At 48.2% G+C, this 21,552-nt stretch overlaps 1 protein-coding gene across 2 annotated transcripts; it reads left to right on the forward strand.

Annotated features, from left to right (window-relative positions):
• The first annotated feature begins 10,730 nt into the window (after positions 1–10,730).
• Positions 10,731–20,802, forward strand: LOC128721113 (beta-alanine transporter). 2 transcript variants are annotated; one of them, XM_053814835.1, is made up of 8 exons: positions 10,738–10,757; positions 11,062–11,325; positions 11,392–11,507; positions 18,117–18,279; positions 18,363–18,539; positions 18,635–18,784; positions 19,711–19,938; positions 20,016–20,802. In XM_053814835.1, exons 2-8 carry the CDS (start codon positions 11,093–11,095, stop codon positions 20,701–20,703), a joined length of 1,755 nt encoding a protein of 584 aa, XP_053670810.1. In that variant the 5' UTR covers positions 10,738–10,757; positions 11,062–11,092; the 3' UTR covers positions 20,704–20,802. The 2 variants fall into 2 exon arrangements, with proteins under 2 accessions (XP_053670809.1, XP_053670810.1); XM_053814834.1 differs by having other exon boundaries at positions 10,731–10,757; positions 18,368–18,784.
• Positions 20,803–21,552: the final 750 nt, after the last annotated feature.

The raw sequence follows: 21,552 nt of genomic DNA on the forward strand, positions 1-21,552 counted from the left end.
AGGGGTTTGAGTTCCGGTCAGTCTGTGAAGACATTAAATCTTGATACTTTTCACTCGAGCGAAGGAAAGGCTACCTGTGCGTCGGTGGGAAGGTAGTAGACTAAACTAATAGTAGATTCAATTTATGAGCCCTTAAGGATTCGAGGGTGAGTATGTCACAGTTATGTTGGCTTTCTGCAGTGGGATGGGAAGGTACAAAAATTGCTTCAACTTGGCACTTAACATTGAGTTGTAAAACTAAATGCTCACTACATCGCTTATAAATAATTGTTTGTTCTTCTTTATCCGTATGCAACCTGCAACTTTATTTGATGAGTCCTTTTTGCTCATTAGGTTTTTCACTGACATCAGCTATCTGAAAGCTTACAGCGTAGAATGTTTGTAAAACAAAATTATTTGTTGAACGCTTCGATGTTTAGCTTCAGCTAGCTTCTAGAACAGCCCATGGACCGAGATTATGATCGAAAGATGAGAAATAAGTGAAACCTTTGACCCAAAAATAACGATTTTCCTACCGACACACTTCGCCACAGGTAGAACGCTTCCTTCTTCTGCTGCAAAATGCAATACCACGTCCGGAATGTGTCCCAATCACGCCGCACAAATCCACCGAGCGTTCTGCAAGGGAATGAAGCTTTCCTTTCTTTCCACCCACATCCCGAGCCACGCTCGCAAAAGCCATAAATCATGCATCGCAGCAAACTGCAGCGGGGAGGAAAAATAAAGAAAAAAGCCCCAATTTCAAAGAAAGCGCTTGAAACCGGAAAGACGCGCCGGAGAAAGTTAGTGATGGGAAAGCGTAGAAAAGCGCTTCCACCGCATCATCCCCCGGGAGATTACGCTCCCTTCTCTTTGAAAGGACGGGAAAAGCGTGAAGGGAAGATCCGAAAGATTGCGGAAAAACGTGAAATCGTGCTCAACAGAGCGCACCGACGATGAAAGCGATGCACGAGATCAAGACAAGAACGCAACCCGCTGAAGGGGCCGCTCCGAGTGCGGCAGCATAATGAAGCGCCGGAACATATTTTCCGCTACACTAATCGAGTGCAGCTGCACTTCATTCGGGCCCTTTTGGGGGCCGCTTGGAGCTGAAAGCTGAAAAGTGCTGACGGATGCTGCTCGCTTCGGTGGAATGCGAACTCGAAGAAAGTAGCCACAGCTCCAGGGGGCCCTCGGGCACGAGTAGTGGGTCGAATTTTCCGCTCCCAGCCGGGGGGGGGGGTGGACGACCAGTTTTGGTGGCCAACTTTCCATTCCCCAGTTCCCGAAGGCGGCGGAACGCGTATCGTATTTAAATATCTCATCCACGTCACCGCGTCGGGCACGTTTCGTTGACGGCTTGACAGCCTGCATCGAAGCAGGCGGAAAAGTGTGCGCTGGAAAAGCTCCACCGGGCTGGAGTGGAAAGCTCACTAAAACCAATGCCAAATAGCCGGTCAAAGTGCATCTGCCCATCCGGCTGACGTTTCGACAGCTTCGAGCGTTGGCATCGTAAAGGATGCTCGTTAGAGGGAAATAAAATAAAAATGCTTCATTTAGTGAGTTTCTTTTGGATTATGCCCTTTTGAAACGACGCACAACGAATGCGCCCGAATACTTCGAGGTCAAGTGCCTTTTGAGGCAGTGACAATTTATTATGTCACTTATCGTGATATACGCACCTTAGCAAGAGATAAAAATACAGTTCACAGTGAGCAAACAAGGCGCGTAAACGGATCCCGGAAATGTTGCTTGTTGCTTGGCTGTAATTAGGTACTTTGGACAAGATTAGATAACAATGAGATGCTTACTGAAAAATGCAGAAAATGGTTATAAAATAGACCTCCCTGTTTAAAGTGGCACCGAATCCACGGGCAACGTTCTATGGCACCTCGTTTCCAGCTGGGCACGCGTTGCTGAAAGACGTCGAGATTAGAATTCCATTTACCGCGATCGAAATCGAATGGTGCAGTCATTTCCATTTCGAACCCCCGTTGCCGAACCCCTAATCTACTTTTCCGCCCGACGAACAATCCTCTAAGCTCAAATCCGGCTCCGATCCCTGGAAACAGCAAATCAGAATGGAGAAATGTTCCTTCGACGTCGCAAATAAGATGGAACGGGTCGCTTTCCGAAGACGACGGTACAAAAGCGCTCCTTCGCTCAACACCAACACCAATCTCGGCCAAACTCGGTGGAAGAAAGAGCACACAAAACGAACGGAACTTCGCAGCTGAATGATGGAAATATTTATTAGATTTCCATTTTGAGCTAAACAGTGAATTTTCCCGATGGCCTGGGGGACCGTTTCGATGGAATGCGAGCGAAATGCGAGCATAAATACATCGATAACACGGTGCTATCGCAAACGGAACGGAGGAACGTAGAAAAATACCTAGTCAAAAAGGTGGAAAAGCACGAAACGAAAACTTCGTCCGACCGGGAACCGTACGGAGTGACCCAACATGGGGTCGGGTGCTAAAAAGTTTTTCCTCCGGTGCATCACGCCCCGTTGACAGGGTGCAGTTAGAACGACGGTGGGCGAATGTTGGTGGCAGACAGGGCCATTTTATGGAGGAAAATCCATCGATTATGCACGATCGGCAAAAGGGACACACGCAGTGGGAGCTAAATAAATGCATGGCTCGGGGGTAATTTTAAATTATTCGGACGCAGGATGAAAGATTTAAGGGTATTCACTCATTCATTTAGGATGTCCTAAATTGATTTCAGTTAAACATTATGCAAAATTAATACACTGCACGTCTACAAAACAAGAATGACGATTGTGAATAAAATACTTGCAGGCCATACATTGCCATTAGCATTATGAATGAAGTTTGGAAAAATCGCAGTAAAATAACAAAGGCGAATGCGTGTGAACGCAATTCGTATGGCCAATTTTGTTGAATGCTGCTGACATACCCCACTATTGCTTAGCACGTTCGAGTTAGACTTTGGTGCATTTGTGGTCGCTTTGTAGGACCACAAATGAAGCGCTCCAGAAGACGTCTAAGCCAAACTCAGCCACCACTTTTCAACTGTCACACATCGACTTCGCTGGCAGGTCCAGTTTCCCGAGACCGAGCGCATTACTTCATCCCGTGCAATTCTTCGCCAGCGCAACCATCGTCTGGGCCGTCCTTTCAACTCGCCGGAGAATGCCATCGCGAGCGGTCCGAAGATTTATTGATAATTTAATACCCGCAAAGGCGAGTTTAGGAATAAATTTTCGACGCTCCATTCATTCAAATTCGTCGCCCTACGTCCGACCACGGACTAGGGCTTCGCAAGGTCAGTGTGGTAGTGCAAAGGGAGGACGCAAAAGAAAAAAACGCAACGGAAAGGACAACAACTACCAAATGTGCCCCATAAATCTTGCGCTGGCCAAAGAAAAGGCATGCATGGGAACGTCCGCACCGTAGTGAGGCGGCTCTTGACAATCGTGGCTGCGGCGGTTGATGTGGTTTCAAGTCTGGCGCTATTCTGGCAAATGGAGTGAAATGGCCGTGCACTCACGCCGGATCCGGATGTGGGTCAGCGGGTAGCCTAGGTTGGATGAGTTTTTTTTACACCCAAAAAATATCCCCAGCCAGCATCAGGGAAATATTCTCACCAAATCCATGGTGCTGTTAAAGCTAGGGCAAGCGCAATGGGTTTGTAAAAATGTGCTTCGATAAATATTAGTAGCATGTTTCAAAGAGGAATTTTGGTTTTTTGCTCACCGGAAGGGCGCTACAGATTTGATGGAATCCATTGCTGTGACTCCGTCCATCGAGATCCATAGGGTTTTTTTTGCCGGATGCATTTCACGACTCGTTCTTTTATGCAGCCTCAAAGAAGGCATCTTCCTTTGAAATGCTCATTGGAAAAAATGGATCGAAAATGGAATCGTTAATTTTTTTACCCTTTTTCTGTGCCAATCCATCCATTGCGTTGGGAAGAAACAGCAACCGTTTCAGCATTTCTGAACAAGCACCATGCCTTTTCTCGTAAAACCAGAAACACACCATCACACGAGCAACGGTGTGCCCTTTTCCAATATATCGTCAAGGGAATTAGCCTGAACGCACAATGGGTGAAAGGCGAATCTGGACCTCGAAACCGGTGCCAATATCTCGCACGAAAGAGCAACACCGCTCCGCTCGAGCCGGGTGCTCGACTTCGAGACGTGACCACAGAACACGGATCCTGCTGGCGATGAACTTACGACGCCCCGGAAATGGGAAATGCAAAGAAAGCTACAATGTTGTGTGAAACATGTACGTCCGTTTCGTCTCTCGTTTTGCGAAGGGTTTGCAGGAAAGTTGGCGTCCAATTTGTCGACACACAAACGATATTACAGCGCCTCTTACCGGACCCTGGCTGCCTGGAATGGTGACGGTGATGATGGCCCTGCGGGTTGGATCAATTACAGCCCGATATTCGAGCTATTCGTCAAAGAAACCGGCGCAGATCGAGGGAAGCCGACTGCGTTTGTGCTTAAGTTGTCACAAAAACACGTTGTCATGGAAACCGAAGGAGCAAATTGCAATACGGAGGAGCGTATCCCGATTGATCCCGGCCCGAAAGGATGATTAAGGGGACCGTTGTGGGTTGTGACGCTAAACACACTTAACGGTCGGAGAGTTTTGCGAATGCGTTTGGAGAGTGAAATTGCGTCTCCAAGACAAACAATGTTGCATCGTTACGAACAATACGCTTCCCGTAACGAGTCCGGTACAGTGTGTTCCAAACAATTTGCCTACGGGCAAACAACAGGTACCACGAGTGCACCCTGTCGAAAGGAATTCCCAGTAGCCCTCCGGAGAGGGATCCCGGATGGTCGAATCCGGTTCCGACTTGGAACGGCAAACAGCGCTCCGTTCGGCTTACGTGGCGCGGCCAATTTAATTGCCAATTAGTCGAAGTATTTCCAGCCACTACAGGGCTGCTGTGGGAGCTACTGCTCCAGACACACGCGACATCGGTGCATTCTGGTTCTGGACGCTGCTAATCGGACGAAGGACTCGTGCTGTCGAGAACCAACAGCTTACCCAAGAGGGTCACCTTAACGGTTGGAAGTTCCGTTGGCAGTGCCGCAAGACGTCTTAACATCAATCGGGATGCGGGATTTCCTTCCCGGATCGCATTAGACCTACTCTGTGCTGGCACCACGGGAGGATTCCTGGGTTTCCCGGCTTACACGGGCCTCCTTCAAAGGGTGGGTGCATTTTCACCTACTCTATGGCAGCAAATATTAACTTTCCCATTTTCACTCACACCATGGCACGAGGTGGCTTAGACTAAAGGTGCTGCACGTCCGGTTTGTGTCATCCCGGTGGGTGAATATCGCACGCTGTCCCCCCCACCGTATGCGGGAAAATTTCGGCAACATTCTGCCCGTCATCACCGCCGGCTACCCTGCACCTGGTGGAAAGCGGGAAAGTTGAGCTTATACCCAACCGAAAGGATGCGCCGCCTTCGGGTGGACGGTTGGAGCAACATGAAAGCGAACGTTCGCCCGTGCTTAGCGGGAAACAAATTAAAAGCCCTCTCCTAACCATACCACCGCAAAACCCATCCCTACCGGTCCCGGGAAAACGCTCCGGTTCGGACGATGAAAGGCAGATCAAAAGTTTAAGCTCACCATTGTCTCCCGGGGTCGGTTGTGATTGGTTCTCGTGGGTGCGGCCCCCGGCTGCCTGCGGGCACTTTTCTTGAAAGGATTTCCCGCCCCTACCCCCCCCCCCCTGCTGAGAGAGATGGAGTCACCCCGGAAAGGAAAGCTTGCCCTGTACGTTCGGTTTAACATCTTGCATCCTAAACTCCACCAGGACACTTGCTGTGAATGTGAAGCTCGTTTTCTCTGACAAAACCACACACACACACACACACACACGCGCGCGCGCGCGCACGTGCCCGTACACACCTCTTTCATCCTTGCTCATGGTTCGTGCTTTGTCCTTCCGGGGTTGGAAGGCGAACGTCGCATGCCAACCGCAGGGCAATTAGTGGGAAACGAGAGTTCGCCGGCTTCGGGGCCATTAAAAACGGGGGTGAATGAGAAAATGATGGCGCGTTTGGGTGAAATAAAATTCGATTAACTGGCCGTAAATTGTGGGGCAAATTTATCGCTTCAAACCACCGGAGCCACGCGGTGGCGATAAATGACATCGTTGCTCATTAGAAGAAGAGAAATAAAACAAGCAGAGCGAAGTGGACCGAGTAAAAAGGCCCCCATCGAGCTGACCAACCTAAAACCCGTGCTCGAAAGGCTCGCTACCATAAAGCGCGATTGTGGCCAGTTGATAGGGGGATTGGAATCGATACTGCCGAAACTGGCGAGGTTCGTTTAACGAGCCGTGTCATTTTGACATTATTTCCTTTCGCCCAACGACCCCACGCGCGGTGGAAATGGTGGAAATTGTCGGCTCACCGTCTGCTGCCGCTTATCTACATCTGTCGCGTTTTCGTTTTTTTTTTCTGCTGATTCCTTCGATCCCGCCTGAAGGTGATTTAACCGATCAGCTGTAAGCGATCTGACTCCTCGCTTTGTGCCACCGAAAAAAATGGGCTAAAACAAAGGCACCGACCGACCGAAGCATGTGCCATTCATCCATTACGAGTAGGATGAAGAGAAGAAAAAAGAAACCGTCTCTTTCCACCAGGGGGGGGATGGTGGGTTAAATAATCGTGAAAATAACAATAATCATTAGGCGAGTTTTCTCTCGCACCCATCCGTGCTACTTTGGTTCTTGGCAGGGCACCGTTCGCATCTAAGTAGGCTGCCAAGTTCTGCCTGAAGATTGCCTCCTACTTCTCACCGGCAGGAGAATCGGTTCGGTTTGCCCCAGGAAAAGCCTGCTCCGATGGAGCAATAAACAATCGGCTTATTGATTTCGGTTTGCTTTGCTTTGTCGGCTGCGACGTCGACCGAAGAGGGTATTGTCGCTTCCGGTTCCGCTTTTACGCACCCGACAAGTGGGCGATTCGCTGGTGCCAACGGTCGGAAGGTTAATTTCCGGCAAGACAAATAGTGGGTGGCCATTTCCGTAGGGCTTTTGGGGGGGTTTGGGGGTGGATTTTACCCCTGGGGTACTTAACCGCCGTTGGGTGTGGAGATGGGGTGAGGGGTGGAAGTGATTCGGATTCTGAGCAGGGTCTTGCGAGGGTGGCGATTGGCGTAGGGTGGATCATTACACTGGAGCGATGGAACCGGCTCATGTGTATTCATTTATGGGGCCAGCGTTTGCTATCTGTCCGGGAAGCGATGAAAACGGTTACACGAGAGCTCGATGGTGTGCGTTTGCTATGTGTGATGAAATGGGAAGTAATAAAAAGGATGATAAAAAGGATGGTTCTTTTTGTCAAGCTAGCGAAACTGACTCAAAGGTGATGTTGTACGTTGCAGATGTACATGAGTTGAGCTGTATGGTGTATGGAACATATATGACGTATAACTGTATGATTATATGTAGTGATTGTATACCATTGTATGACATATGCTTATCGAAATATGAATAGCATATTATTTCCCTAATAATTAAAAAATAAAATATATTTAAAAAAAAAAACAAAATATCTAATAAAAAAATACATGGATCATAAAAAATAATATATTTAATTCAAATCATAAATGCATTGCAAATGATTGTCACTTTCAACGATTTAGGGTTAAACGAGCGTGAGGCATTTGAGTTTTAAGTCTCTCTTCTTCAAAATAGGGAGAAAAAGAGACAAAGAGAAAGAAAATCGTGGGAAATCTATTCGTCGAGGGAATTCCAGGGTCGCTTTGAAATCTCCGTTCCTATTTCTTCTCTTTCCACCTGTGAAAAGAAGCGACTATAGCTGTTCACACATTAACATATCGACGAGCATTAAAAACCCTCATCTCCCGGCCAGTGGTGAAAAGCCCCAATATTGCTCAAAGCGATGATGCAGCGCATATGCCATGTCATGCTACGCCTGTTCTGCATAACAAATCACATTGCGCCATCATCCACTGCCCACAGTTGCCGAGCAACAGACCTTTGACCACGTTAGCATCGTCGTCGAACTCGCTCTACTCGCGAGTTCCGGATTGCCACCAGCCTAATAGCACTTGATTGGATAATGTCACGCACGTTCGCTCACCTCATCCTCCTTGGTCGGAGACGAATTAGCTCAATTTGTCCCACGGCAAACCACACGACATTCAAGTTCAATGCAAACCGGCGTGACGTCACACTCGCAAAGACTCGCGGGACCTTGGAATCCTGCCGCGCCATCATTAATCCACCAAAGCCTCCACACGCCCGGTTTATGGCCGACGATCTTCACCTCCGAAAGAACAAGCGAACCGCCAAAGATCGAGCTGCTGCGTCTGCAAAACGATCACCCCAGCCTGATAAGGACTGCCGGCGGGATGTTAGACCCCCGGTTGGGTGGCTTGCGTGTACCCTACACCCGTAGTGGGAGTTTGTGAAGGGATTACCGTCAGGCCGAGACCCTTCGGGATGCGCAATCATGCCCGAGAGCGTGCGATCAGACTGCGACTGGCTTATCGCGAGCCGGGATGTGCTCGGTCAGTTCCTGCCAGAGGTGGGTCTTAAATCTTAAATCCAATAAAAGATAATGCCACGGCACGACGACGACGACGACAACGATGGGACCGGTCCCTCGGTCAGCTTGGACTTATCAGTTGGTGTGGCATCCCGCGAGCTGACGGTGGTTCTCGAGCTCGGTCTAGGGTTGTCCCAAAAGGAGGGTCGTTCGGTGCAAAAGGGTTCTTTTTGTGATGCCATTTTTATCCCGTCTAGCGTACGTGTGTGTTTGCCAGATCTAAGCTCAATTAGACGTCAATTAAAACCCGCCTGGGAGTGATCGGTGTCCAGTGCAGGTGTTCGAGAGCGTTCACATCTTTCACAGAGGTTGGTCAGAGAGCTGTCACGCTGTCACGGTGACCGGCAGCATTAACAGCTCCGGAAGTCTTGACGTTTCGGTTCCATTTGACCGGTCCGGACAACGATTAGCAAAGTGGACAGCACGAGCTGGAGTTGGAAATAAGGACGAGCATGGACGTGCGCGTGTGTGCATGTGTGTGTGCAAATCCCGATCACGATAATTGAGTGGTAAATCGACGGCTAAGATTCGTTGCCCAATGGCATTTAAAAGCACTCAAAGCCCCACTCCAGCGCCCGGTGGTGCAGCTTTGGCTCCTTTTATTGCAGCTGCAAGTTTGATGCCGAATAATTAATGCAGTGCACGTGCGAAAAGCTGCACGGCTGATGGCCGAGAGTGATGCATGTGAAGAGGCCCACAGGAAGAGGCCGAACATAATTGGGGTTAAATTCTGGAATCGCCACGAGTGCGTCTGTGGCGTGTTTCCATTGCTTTCCGCTTGGTTGTGGAACGAAATTCAAATAACCGGTTCGTTGTGAAAATCAAACCACCCGGGTTTGCGGGGAGTCTCTCAAACCAAGAGTCACTCGGTTGCCGGTGCTTATGTTGCACGAATTTACATCATTATTGTTGCTGGCTTTCAGTGCGACCTGATTCGATGCTGGCAGTTAAAAAGCTGCCACCATTTCACCCAGTCGATGACACTACTCTTTGGTCCTTGTAGGTGTGTGTGTGTGTGTGTGTACGAGTGTGTGCAATCTTCATGACGCCCATCCATGCGCGAGCATATGATTTATTCGGTCACGGATCCTTTCCGTTTTGTGGCGGGCCACACATGCGTACCGCCGAATGCCGGAAAGGATTTTTCTACATCAAAATTAAAATTTTAATCACAACGCTGGCTGACGAGTGCCAATCGTCCTGGGAAACGGGCAATCTATCCGACCCATCCTCAACGCGCGGTGACTTTCGTGACGGGGATGGAAAATTAAAATATGAAAATGAAGCGCCGCATAGGCTCTGCGTAACTCGCTGTGGTCCTTTTGTCGGGTGGGTTTTTTTTTTCCATTTTGTACGTTTTGCATTTTTACCCACTCGCGGACGCGTGGCCAGGTCAAGGGGCAGATGGCGCCGGGTATTGCGTTATTTTTAATTCACTTCCATTGCCTTCGTTCCATGTCGTATGTTGTGTTTTTTGTCTGTTTAGCGGCCCGTACTTATGTGAGTTGGAAAGTAGGAAAAAAAAGGAAAACGTGTGCTGTCATCGGCAGTGCGTGTGTGGGAGTAGGGTGTGAGGGCGTTTTTCCTCGACCCATCGTATCCCGAGGGTGGCCCCTTTTTTTGGGGTCGCGTGTACCTTGAATCAGCACCGCCAGGAAAGAGGCAAAAATCCGTATCCAACCGGCAAGTACGCATTGCGTACACCGTGTGGTGCTGTGTTGCGTACGGTCCGTGGAAAACCGTGGTGGGTTGTAAGGAAAATGCGCTAAATCAGCGCGGTGGGCATGTTACTGACTCGCTAACCGTGCTGGAAATAGACGCATTACTGCTCGAACAAGTGCTACATAATGTTGCAGATGAATGAGTGTTAGGAATGGGTGGGCCCACGAGAGCTAAAATTAACACAGCTCGAAGGATGGAGTTTACGTATCATTTCGTTGAATTTTATTTTTGAAAAGCCGTACTTTGTGTGTATAAATTCTTCCGAAAAGGTTATTCAAATTGAATAAAAAATTCATTTCAATTTGTTTAAAATAAAAGGATATGAAGTTTTTTCTCAATCCAATACGCTAACAAAGTAACTACACGAGACTTGATACTCCAGAATTTGATTTAGAAAATTCTAAGTACTTCCTCAGAAGCGGTCTGTATTGTACAAATAAAAACATCGAGCTCACCTGACCAGGAAGCAAGAGGTGGGTTGTTAGAACTCCAGACGGTTAGACGATAGTCGTAATCACCCTAATGCCCATCATTCCGGCAATCGCGGCAGCAATTAGCATAAAACCCTTCCGCTAATATACGCCCGACAATTAATAAACGACGTTAATAAAACGATAAAACAATGCACAGGTTGTTAACACCGACTGCTTAAATGATCGCGGACGGTATCGCGGGAATAAACCTGCTCGAATACTGCTCGCGATAAGATAAGCGAGCTTCTCGTCTCTAAACTCACCAAATAGCCTCCATGATGATGGTTCCGTTATTTTTTTTCAGGTTTTAGTCCTTTCGGTTTCATCCTCAAGCAATGGCCTCCACCGACGATAGCTTCGACGAGATCCTTGCCCAGGTCGGCGACGATGGACGGTTCCAGCGGCACTACAACTTACTGTTCAACTTCGGTGCGATCTGTTTCGCGTCCATGACGTACATGAGCATTATCCTGGCGCTCAACAAACCACCACACAACTGCCACGTGCCAGGCATGGAGCGGTACAACATCACCGACGGAGATCACTGGAAAAACCTAACCCTACCGAGGTACGCAGGGAGTCCTTTTTTGATGTCAATTACAACTTATTCTAAAACACACTCACGCACACACAGGGAGATGGACAATCGTGGCTTGCTAGGATTCAGCAAATGTCAGATGTACAACGTCACCGAGGAACACCTGCAGCGGCCCTACACCGAGTGGCACTTTAACAGCAGCGACATCATCGGTGAGTAAGCGAACTACGCTCGGCAGAAAATGGCTCCCGTTGGTCGCGATTTGCATAAACCTGCTGCAAAGTGGCCCATTCAACGTGAGCCAAAAGGCTTTCTTCGTTACAGCCGCTCGTCGGAACCACGGCGAATGGTTGCTTTTATTGGCAAATCATATCAAACTGCGAATGCGAGTCCTTCTGCATTGCCACACAAGTGGTGGGATCCTTTCTCGGTCGCGCGGTTTCTTTTTCGAGCCTCACGAAGCCCACGAAACCCACCCGGGGATTCGTTCGCTCAATTTAAAGAGGATTACTTGCGAGGTCGAAAACTTCCACCCACCGGGAACGGTTAATGCCACCGAAGTGAGGCTCGACCGCCGGTTAAGCTCGCCATTTCCGGCTCGGGATTTCTAGCCCCCGGAGCTACCCGGAAAGTGTCCCTTTCACCTACGGCCTCCAGTGTGGCCTACCTGTCGGTGGGTGAGCCTGATAAGACGCACCCGTGGAGCGTGTTAAACGGTTACAAGGACGCACAGGACCTGCCCGATGGGGCCGTTTTGCCGGAATTGCGTAAGCAAATGGATTAAATCCTGAAGGCGGGCTAAATCTTGTGGAAAACTATTTCGCTTATCCTTATCCCCGCCTACCCGGACAGCCTTCTTCTGCGTCTGCCCTTGGGCTTTTCACTATTTCGCAATGGAATGGAACTGAAGGGAATGGGAAAAAAGGGGTTGGGATTATGCGGCGACATTCTCGGGAGGCAAAGGAAGCTAGTATGGGAAGGACAAAAAAAAGCATAAGGAATAAGCTGGAGCTTCGAAGGTGGCTGCGGATCGAAAGCATGCCATAAAAGCTGCCGCTTGTTCGGTTTATTTAACTGTTATTTTTTTTTTTGCTTGCTTTCGTTTGCTCTCTCTCTTACTCTCTTTTTTTAAATTGAAAACATATCCTTTTACAGTGCATTTAGACGTCCGCATTTCGATGGTCATTTTTTTGCGGAAGGCCGACTTAGGTTAATGGATCGTGTTTGTGAGCTTTTTTTTCTTCGAATGCGTGTATGCCATTCCGATCCATTCCCGCAACATAAGAAACCTTTCCTCGAGCGTGAAAATGGATCTTTCTCTCTCTCTCTCTCTCTCTCTCTCTCTATTTCTGTTATTTCCAACGAAAGGCCACCCAAAAGAGGGGGGTTTTTGCGGTCGTATCGATGAAGCGGATTACCGTGAACCGAATGCAGCATGCTTGTGGTGGATCAAACTCAAAACCACAAAGCCGAAAGACCATTGGTGTAGGAGGGAAACTGACGGGAAAGATCCTTCCGAGGCTGGGGATAAATATGGGAGTAAATATGTTTGATTAGTTTTATTTCTTCCTGTGGTTTTTTTTGCTCTTTGCGTTCGAATGCCACCGCAGCTTTTCTCAAGCCTTTGACGGAGGAAAGCCATGCTTCGGAAAACCAAACCGAAGCGTTTGCTTTGTCCGTGTGGTTGCGGTTGTGTAAGCCGTTGGAAAATGTACTTCGGGTTGGATGGGAAATATTTCCAACCAACCTACCGGACGAAGTGCTGATTGAAGTGTTGTTTGTATCGCTTGCTTTTACATCTTGGGGTTTTTTTTCTCTCTCCCCGATGTTTGCAAAAGACGATTATGCTGCGGGATGAAAATATGAACTCGGAAAGGAAAATCACCAACCATTAATCCCTACCACCTGGGCGCTTGGCGCTTGGGCCTTCCGTCGGTAAGGCGAGAAAAACTATCGTACAGTAAGCGAGCGCTTCAAGCGTCCACTTACCGGTGAGGTGTTCGAAAGTTCACCAAACGCTTTTGTTTTCCACCTCCACCGCCACCCAATGCCACCGTTAAAAGTCTTCGCGATGAAGGGGTGTTTTTTGCTTTGGTCGGAGTTTTCCCGGGCCCGGTGAAAGATCGCACCCCGAAGGCGGTCGGGCATCACTCGAAGTGTCCACTTTTCGCGTCTTTTCTGACGATGAGTGGATGGGGAAAACACACACAAACAAAAAAAATCGTCCGCTTACAGGCAAACAGGCCGTCAAGGACCTTCGGCCTCCGGTGCCCGGGCCCGGGTGATTGAAACTTTTATTTTTCCACGCTTTTCCGTTCGCTCCGTGCGCCCCAAGAACCCAAAGATGACAGTTATGACATTGTCACATTTTATTTCGCCCGTTGGACGCGGGAAAACTCGAGCTAGGAAAACTTGCTTCCCCCGGCACAAGCGGAGGAAACTTTCCCACTCGAGTTTTCCGAGTGCCACCGCGGGTTAGTGTGTGTGTGTGTGCGTTGAGTTCAAAGTGCAATCCCTCGCGAAATAAACAATGGTTTCGTACAAAATCGCAAAGAAAACGATTACAACCCAGCGAACGCTGAATGCTCATCCTGGCGGTTTACCTTCGGGGGGAGGGCGTACCGAATGGAAATAATTTGCTATGATAAAGGACGTCACAAATCATTTCATGTGCCCTTTTCTGCCACTCTCACCCACGCTGTTCGTTGTAAACGAGACAGAGAGCATCCTTGAGGTAGGGATGCGTCTTAGGTTGCATTTCGGAAGATACAAATCTCCGGGAAAGGCTTACGGAAACCGAACTGAACCGTACCGCGAATAGAAAAAATGAAAGCTGCATCAGGATGCGCGTCCTTAAGCGGTTTAAAGGACCTCCGCCACCATCATCGCTGGTTTTCTCGTCGCGCTCTTAACCCCGGTGGAAGGAAGCACTACATTGTAAAGTTATCCGCGTGCAAAAGAGAGAGCAAGTGAGCTCCTTGGAAGAAACATGGCGTAGAGACCGCGAACCCGTTGTGCGGCGGAGTTTTCCTTCACCCGATTACAGCGACAAAAGCGGCACGCCGTAGGGGTTGCAGAAATTCTTTGCATAATCCAACAAAGCAGGCTGCGCGCAATAACAATACCAAAATCGAACCAGTACAACGAGGCGAGTCCTTTTGCCTGTCTGGGTTGTTGTTTTTCTTTTTTCACTGGGCCACCAAAGCGCCCGGATAAACGGGCATGGCGCTCGTTCGAGAAGGACCTTTCCCAGAAGCCTCTCCGGGGGGCCGGGGACGGGGCGCAAAGTATTATGAAAATATTTACTTTATATTATAATGTCGGGCCGGGATTGTTGCAAGCGGTTGCAAGCGAGGTTTTCTTTTTCTCTTGGTTCCAGTTTTTCCCACCAACTCGGGGGGGTTGCTTGGCCTGGCCAGGCTCGTCGGAGCAAACGCTTCATCACCTTGGGCGAGAATGCTGACAGAACGCTTCACCAACGAGTTGGTAACGAGTGTTTTTTTTTGTAAAATCCAGCCCTTTTTTCACAAGCTTCTGAAGCACGTTTATTGCCGCTTATGGAATGTGGCTGGGTTTTGGGAAAAGTGGCGATTTATATACTGCGTTGCTTGATCCGTTCATAATAGCTGCTTGCGTTCAGAAACATTACACGTAAATTCCTTCCCCCTTTCTCCACCACAATCACCCACTAACTGCCGTGCCGTGGATAAGATGGGATAGGGGGAATTGCTTGCGTTAATCGCCGTTCGATTTCCGGTTTTTTTCTCTCCCACCAACCGAAGGTTTATTCCAGAGTTGGGAAAAGGGCTTTCCGCAAGAGTGCTAACGCAAAGGATAATAAAACTCCACTCGTACACACACGCACACACACACGCAAGCAAACAACATCTGCTTCTCCTTCGACACGCTTTTCCAGCAGCCAGGCATTTTGGCCACTTGAAGGAAAGTAAAAATTCCTACCACACCGTCGAATGTCTCCCCCCCCCCTCGGAAAAGCCCCCCACTTCTCCCCTCTGGGAGCTCACCCTTCGGTGTGTGTGTGTGTGTGTGTGCCAAAAATCCCTTTACAAATCCTCCTCGTGAAAAGTGCACTGAACTCGCCCGCCGGTGTGCTTTCTTTTTGTGCTCTCTCTCTTTCTCTCATTCCTATCATTTTTTGTTCTTCAAACCGAAACAAGCTTTGTTATTGCTCCCACCTCATCCTCCCCCTCTCTCACCACCCCCAGCAACCCCTCAGTGGTGGCGAGTATGTTACTAAATTTAATGTTTCGCTTGTTCGCACCCGGGGAGCTATGAACTCCCGAGGTTGTTCGTTTCGCATAAACATCCTTTTTCCGACGAAAGGGGCCACCCGACGGAAGGAGCCTCCTGGGTGGGGGGAGGGGGGATTTTACTGCTAACGAAGGTGTGCAGGTGAAAGCGGACAAATTACGAGGGGATTTATTTTACAAACAACCACCCGACGTTCACCGACCCCGGAGGCAGCCGGGTTTTGGGTCTGATTAAAGTGCATAAATTCATTTCGTTCGGCAACGCGGCTGCTAATGCGCTGCCGCCATTTTGTTGCGCCGACTGGGGGATGCAGTGGATGCTCGGTATCATTATGATTATGCTTTATTAACTGTGCTGTGCTGCGTTCGCGTTATGTGACTTTTGTCTCGCGGGTTGTTTTGGGAGAATAAAACATACACACACACACGCGCGTACCATTAAGTGCCCTTCAGCGGAAAAATTTCACCTGAAATCGAGCCAGCTTCGTGGAGCTCGAACTGAATGCGTTGGTTAGATAAAAATATCCACTTACTCCGCGGTAGACATCGTTTGCGGTGGGTTCAATGAACCAACACGTGGTGGGTGGAAAATGGCGCAGCGTGGGTGTTGTTTTGTGCGCATTTTTCTACACCAAACCCCCGCACGTAGTAGTGCGCGATCGGTAGTCGGTCGGGTCGAGTCAAGTGAACGATGAAATTAGCGTTCCGATGTGGATTTTCGCGGGAAAAACGCGAGACGTAATCGATCGGAAAATGCTCCGGAAACGTACACGAGCAAGCACGCACTTTTGGTGGAACTTTTTGGCTGCCTCCGGATAGCGTCATTGTGGTTGGGACGGTTTTTCGTAGGATTCCTTTATAGGGAGCCTGTTTTGGGGAGAAGTTTTGCGGTGTTTTGTGGTTTTTGGAGTTTTATTCTCCAAACAACTAGACGGAAGCGATGGTGCGTGTTTGGCTTGAATTCGCTCGATATTTAGGGTGCGGAATAGAACGCAAAATGCCGATAGAAAGATGGTATAGATGAGGAAAATTGACCATCGAATAGGGTTCTATCCAATGGCGTTTTTTCTTTCATTCGGATCAGATACGCCGGTAATGATCTTTAGCTTTGCGGATAATGATCTCCTTTTCACCAACATTGAACTGAGGGGTCGTTTGTAACAATTGTATTTATTTTCCTTAAAGTCGCTTGTTTTGTTCGGCACAGACAAAGAATTTATCAGAGAGCAATGTCTTTACCAACATACATGCATGTTTCTGCATGTTTTTACAACATGCATGTTTCTAAAAAACTAATATTACAAGTAGCGCGAATCTGCTTTATATACATTAGATATAAGACTCCAGAAGCTGATATTAATATTCAAAAGTAGATTATAAGTAATGTACTTTAAAGGTTATGAATAATCTAAACGTAAATAATTACAATTCAGCAATGCAATTGACTTGCGTAATGCGTAGTTGGATTAAATCTACTCCGATCGGATTACGCATGCCCATCCCTAGCTGGATTAAATCTACTCCGATCGGATTACGCATGCCCATCCCTAGTTGGATTAAACCTACTCCGGTCGGATTGCGCATGCCCATCCCTAGTTGGATTAAATTTACTCCTATCGGATTGCGCATGCCCATCCCTAGCTGGATTAAATTTACTCCGGTCGGATTGCGCATGCCCATCTCTAACCGGATTGAATTGCTCCGGGCCGCTTTTGGGCTACCTCTGCTGGTCATGCTCTCCTGTTACTTGCGTTTGAAAATTTAGCCCGATTTGGGTCCCAAAACCGCACGCCTGATTTCTGTCGCGAGCCGTTTTCGGACGGTATTGTCTCAAAATGGATATATGCCACCGAATTAGGGTTTTTGAAGTACTTTTAAGGCATGATAATGATTGTTGAAAAGTAATGAAAGGTTTTATCGATTTTAATAATAAATTTATTCAATCTTTCCACATAATTAAAAAACTTTTTCAGTCGATTTTAGGCGATCGCTTGTGATATTAGAATCTTTGATATAATGTGGTATTTCTGAACAACATGGTTTATAAATTCGCTTTGTTGGTTTATGATAAACGATACAAGTTAATTGTTTTTAAGCAATCTTTATTTAATTACATTAAAACACCATTTTCTCAGCATTGATCTTTGAGCTGCGATATTGAAATACGTGATATTTATGTGATATCTCTTTACCATATGATAGTTTATGTGATATTATCATTAATTATCTACTTACCGTTGTCCTTTCGGTTGTGATATGTAAACATTCTTTTTGTTGTGATATTTCTGCACCATTTATGTGATATATTTTGTGATATTACAAGCTTAAAGCAGTTCAAACACAAGCGAGATTCGTATGTTTCATCAAAGCACAGCACAAAACCATTTGCGCTCAAATTTATTGACTCAAAAAAGAAAAACTCTCCACCTGATGGAGGCGCCCAGTCACTGGTACCCGTTGATTGGCGCCATTGCACCGTTACACCGTTAATTAACAGACCCCGTCGTGTGGCCTATTCCTGCATTTCCCCCCTCCTTCCTCCGATTCCAGATTGTGCCTACGGTTACGATTACGACCGAACGTACTACGACAGGACGCCCATCACCGAGTACGACTGGATCTGCGACAAAGGTTTCCGCGAGACGAACGTGTTCATCTACAACCGGCTCGGTGAGCTCGTCGGTACCATCATCTTCGGTCACCTTGGCGACACGTGAGCGAATCCCCCAGCTGTCCCTCAAAATGTAGCCCATTTTGATCCCGTTTTCCGCCCCGTTTTCCACCCTCACATCCCAGACTAGGCCGCCGGCCCGTGTTCTACCTGAGCGTGCTGATCATCACCGTGGGTCGGCTTGTGTCGATGTTCACCGCGGCCTACTACGCGGTGTTCTGTGTCGCGGCCGTCGTTGGCAGCCTAACGGCACACTCCATTTTCCAGGCTCCCCTGATCGTCGCCATGGAGATATCGAAGAGGTACGCCTAGCTGCGCAAGAGTTTTTCCGCCATTTGGTTTCTTTCTTTTTTTTTGATACGCCAATTTTCCCACCCAACAAAAAAAAAAACGCCAGCGAGCGACGAGGACACATCTCGATGATGCAGTGCATCGGCTGGACGACCGGCATTTGTATCCTGCCGATGGTGTTTTGGGCCACGAAGGACTGGTTCTGGGCGTTGCTGATAGCGACCCTGCCGATTGTCGTGTTCCTGTTCATCCCGAGGTGAGTGGAACGGATTGATATGCGATTTTTTTATCTCTCTCTCTCTCTCTCTCTTTCGCATCCCCTCGATGGAAAAGGTGTGATGGAAATCGGGCTCCGCCTGACCAGTTGGTAATGGGAGGGAAATTTGCTAAACCACCGTCCTCCTCCGGGGATTTGGGGAATGTAATTTCTACAGTCCACTGGTTCACTTCCGGTGGAGGAAAAAAAAAAGCCCCGGAAAAGCGGAACCGATGATGAGCGCTTGACAAATTGTGTCACGATGTGGCAGTTTCCCTGCGAGCTCGAGCTCAACGCTGTAGGCCATCCTTGCTGTCGTTCTCGCATGCAATTCCATTATTCGCTGCTGGGACGAGTTTGATGCATTTCTTATGCTGCATTCCATCATACGTAGGAAACAAGTCCACCTTTCCAAAGAAGCTCTTTCAGCTTCAGAAAATGTGAGCCTCACGAGAAGAGGTGCTTGGAAAATGCTTGCGAGCTTCCGCGTTTAGCGAACAAACTTTTTAATCTACCGTGCCTCGGTGAAAACACTAAAGTGTCGAAGGTGGCTCTACTCCTTTTGGGGATGAATTTAATAGTTTGTACAGGCACACCCACAGGCACAGAAGCGCCGGCTGCAGAAGGAACTGTCGAGCGTAAAGAAGCACACTTTATTGCATTTTAAAGTTTCAAATGGAGTTTTTGGGAAACTCATCTCACATTTTCACACGAGTTAAACAACGAGCCTGAAATGGAGATAATACCCGGTCGTGTGGAATTCCTCTACATCTTGCCATGGTTTTAATTAAAAGCAGTAAATTATGTTACTTAACAGGAGGGTTTAAGGGTCGAAGGACTGTTGGCTGTTGTTGCCATTGGAAGAACGTTTGAAAACATGCTTTTTACACACACAAAAAAAACCTACCCACTGTTACTATGTCCAGGTACATGATCGAATCACCACGGTGGCTATCAACACGCGGAAACTATCGTGAAGCCATGCGACAACTGCGTCAGATAGCGTCAATCAATGGCATCCGGAAGTTGGCGTTTGATGAGGCCGTTCTCGAGAAACAGCTGGCAAACCACCGGACGGATAAGGTGTATGGACTCGCTTCGTTGTTCAACGGATGGCGGATGGCGAAAAACACACTGCTGGTCATCATGTGTTGGTGAGTCGAAGCGTGTGTCCTGCGGGTGTCCTAGCTCACTCTCTCGCTCTCTCTCTCTCTCTCGTTCTTTCCTCCAGGACGGTGTGCAGCGTGACGTACTTCACGCTCGTGCTGCTCAGCTCACGCATGGATGGCAACCCATTCCTAAACTTCATGTACCAAGGACTAATCGAGGTACCAGCCGCATACCTTGGCCAGCGATCGAGCGATCGTTTCGGTCGGCGTGCAACCAACGCGGCCGCTTTCTGCTTCGCCGCAGCCACCTGCACCGTGCTGGTGTTGATCGTGCGTGATCCTGCGAGCGAAACGGCCGCCACAGCACTCGCAACGTTCGTGAAGTTCTGCATCAGCATCACGTTCTTTGCCGTCAACCTGCAATCGATCGAAATCTACCCGACCTGCCTGCGACAGACGGGAATGGCCGTCGGGACGATCGCGGCCACCGTGTTCGGTATCGTCGGTCCTTACGTGGTGCATTTGGGCGTGGAGTACGACGTACGGTATCCTTTCGTTGTGATGGGACTCGCCTCGATCGTGGGCATTCTGGCGGCACTTTTCCTACCCGAAACGCTGCACCAAGCGCTACCGAATACGATCGAGGAAGCGCAACAGTTCGGCAAAGAGCAACGCTTTTGGGCACTTCCGAAACCACCGAAACAGAGGAAACCATCGGTTGCGGCCGGTGCGGAAGCTCCCAGTGAAGAATCCGTTCGATTGACGCATCGAAAGGACACGGAACGCACCGAAGAGGAGGACGGCAAATAAATGCGGCTGCTGGAGTTATGCTTCAGATCCTTCTTGTATTTTCCATTCATTTTCTCCCGTTCGCTTACCGCGTTCTATCTATAGCTTCGTTTTCCGACCCTCCCTGGCCGCTGTGTGCCCCCTTCCCATCCCCCGCTTGTGTTGGGAAGCGATTAATTTATTTGACTATATGAATGTATCCACATCCCGGGAGGGATCGTTGGATCGTAAAACGGCCACCTTCCAGCTTCTTTTGTTCCTCGTTCGCATTGAGAGAGTTCGATCGGAATGTCGCTAAACTAACGTTGCTTCGCTTTGGCCCTTTCGTCCGATCATCCGAAATTTGAAAGTAAAGGAAGGAAAAAGAGTGGGCCCACTCAAACGGGCGCGAAAAGCGATCAAGCGTCAAACAAGTGTGGCCATCCTCGAGGTGCGCCGGCATTATGTTTCGTTCTGTTTTTTTTTTAATATTAAATTACACTCTTAATGAAACCCTGACCTTGTCTTTGAGAGCAGTCATGTGTTCAAATTGTCTAATGTGTGTGTGTGTGTTTTTTTTTATCTCGTTTATCTTCCATCCATCTTCATATGCGATAATTTTTTTTTCAGTTTTGTTTTAGATACAATTTTTCGTGCTTCTGCTGCTGCGTTTTTTTTCTTTTCCTAAACTCGTACTTTGCGTTAAATGATTTGGTTTGGTTTTGGCTAGAATTTTCCTCGATCCATTTCTCTCTCTCTCTCCTTCTCTTTTTCGATATGACGTTAATAATTTTATAATTTTTAGCTTACTTTCTCTGATTTTTTTTTATACACATACTCACATACTCGCGCGCACAATCATTCATACCGTTTGCGAGCTGATTATCGTTT

The sequence above is a fragment of the Anopheles nili genome, chromosome 2 (genome assembly GCF_943737925.1).
Source record: "Anopheles nili chromosome 2, idAnoNiliSN_F5_01, whole genome shotgun sequence".
Taxonomy (NCBI): Eukaryota; Metazoa; Arthropoda; class Insecta; order Diptera; family Culicidae; genus Anopheles; species Anopheles nili.

Coding starts and splice junctions, on each gene's coding strand:
- LOC128721113 (XM_053814834.1), top strand. CDS start 11,093: ATGGCCTCCACCGACGATAGCTTCGACGAGATCCTTGCCCAGGTCGGC. Junction 18,785..19,710: donor GTGTTCCTGTTCATCCCGAG/GTGAGTGGAACG, acceptor TACTATGTCCAG/GTACATGATCGAATCACCAC. Junction 19,939..20,015: donor CTGCTGGTCATCATGTGTTG/GTGAGTCGAAGC, acceptor TCTTTCCTCCAG/GACGGTGTGCAGCGTGACGT.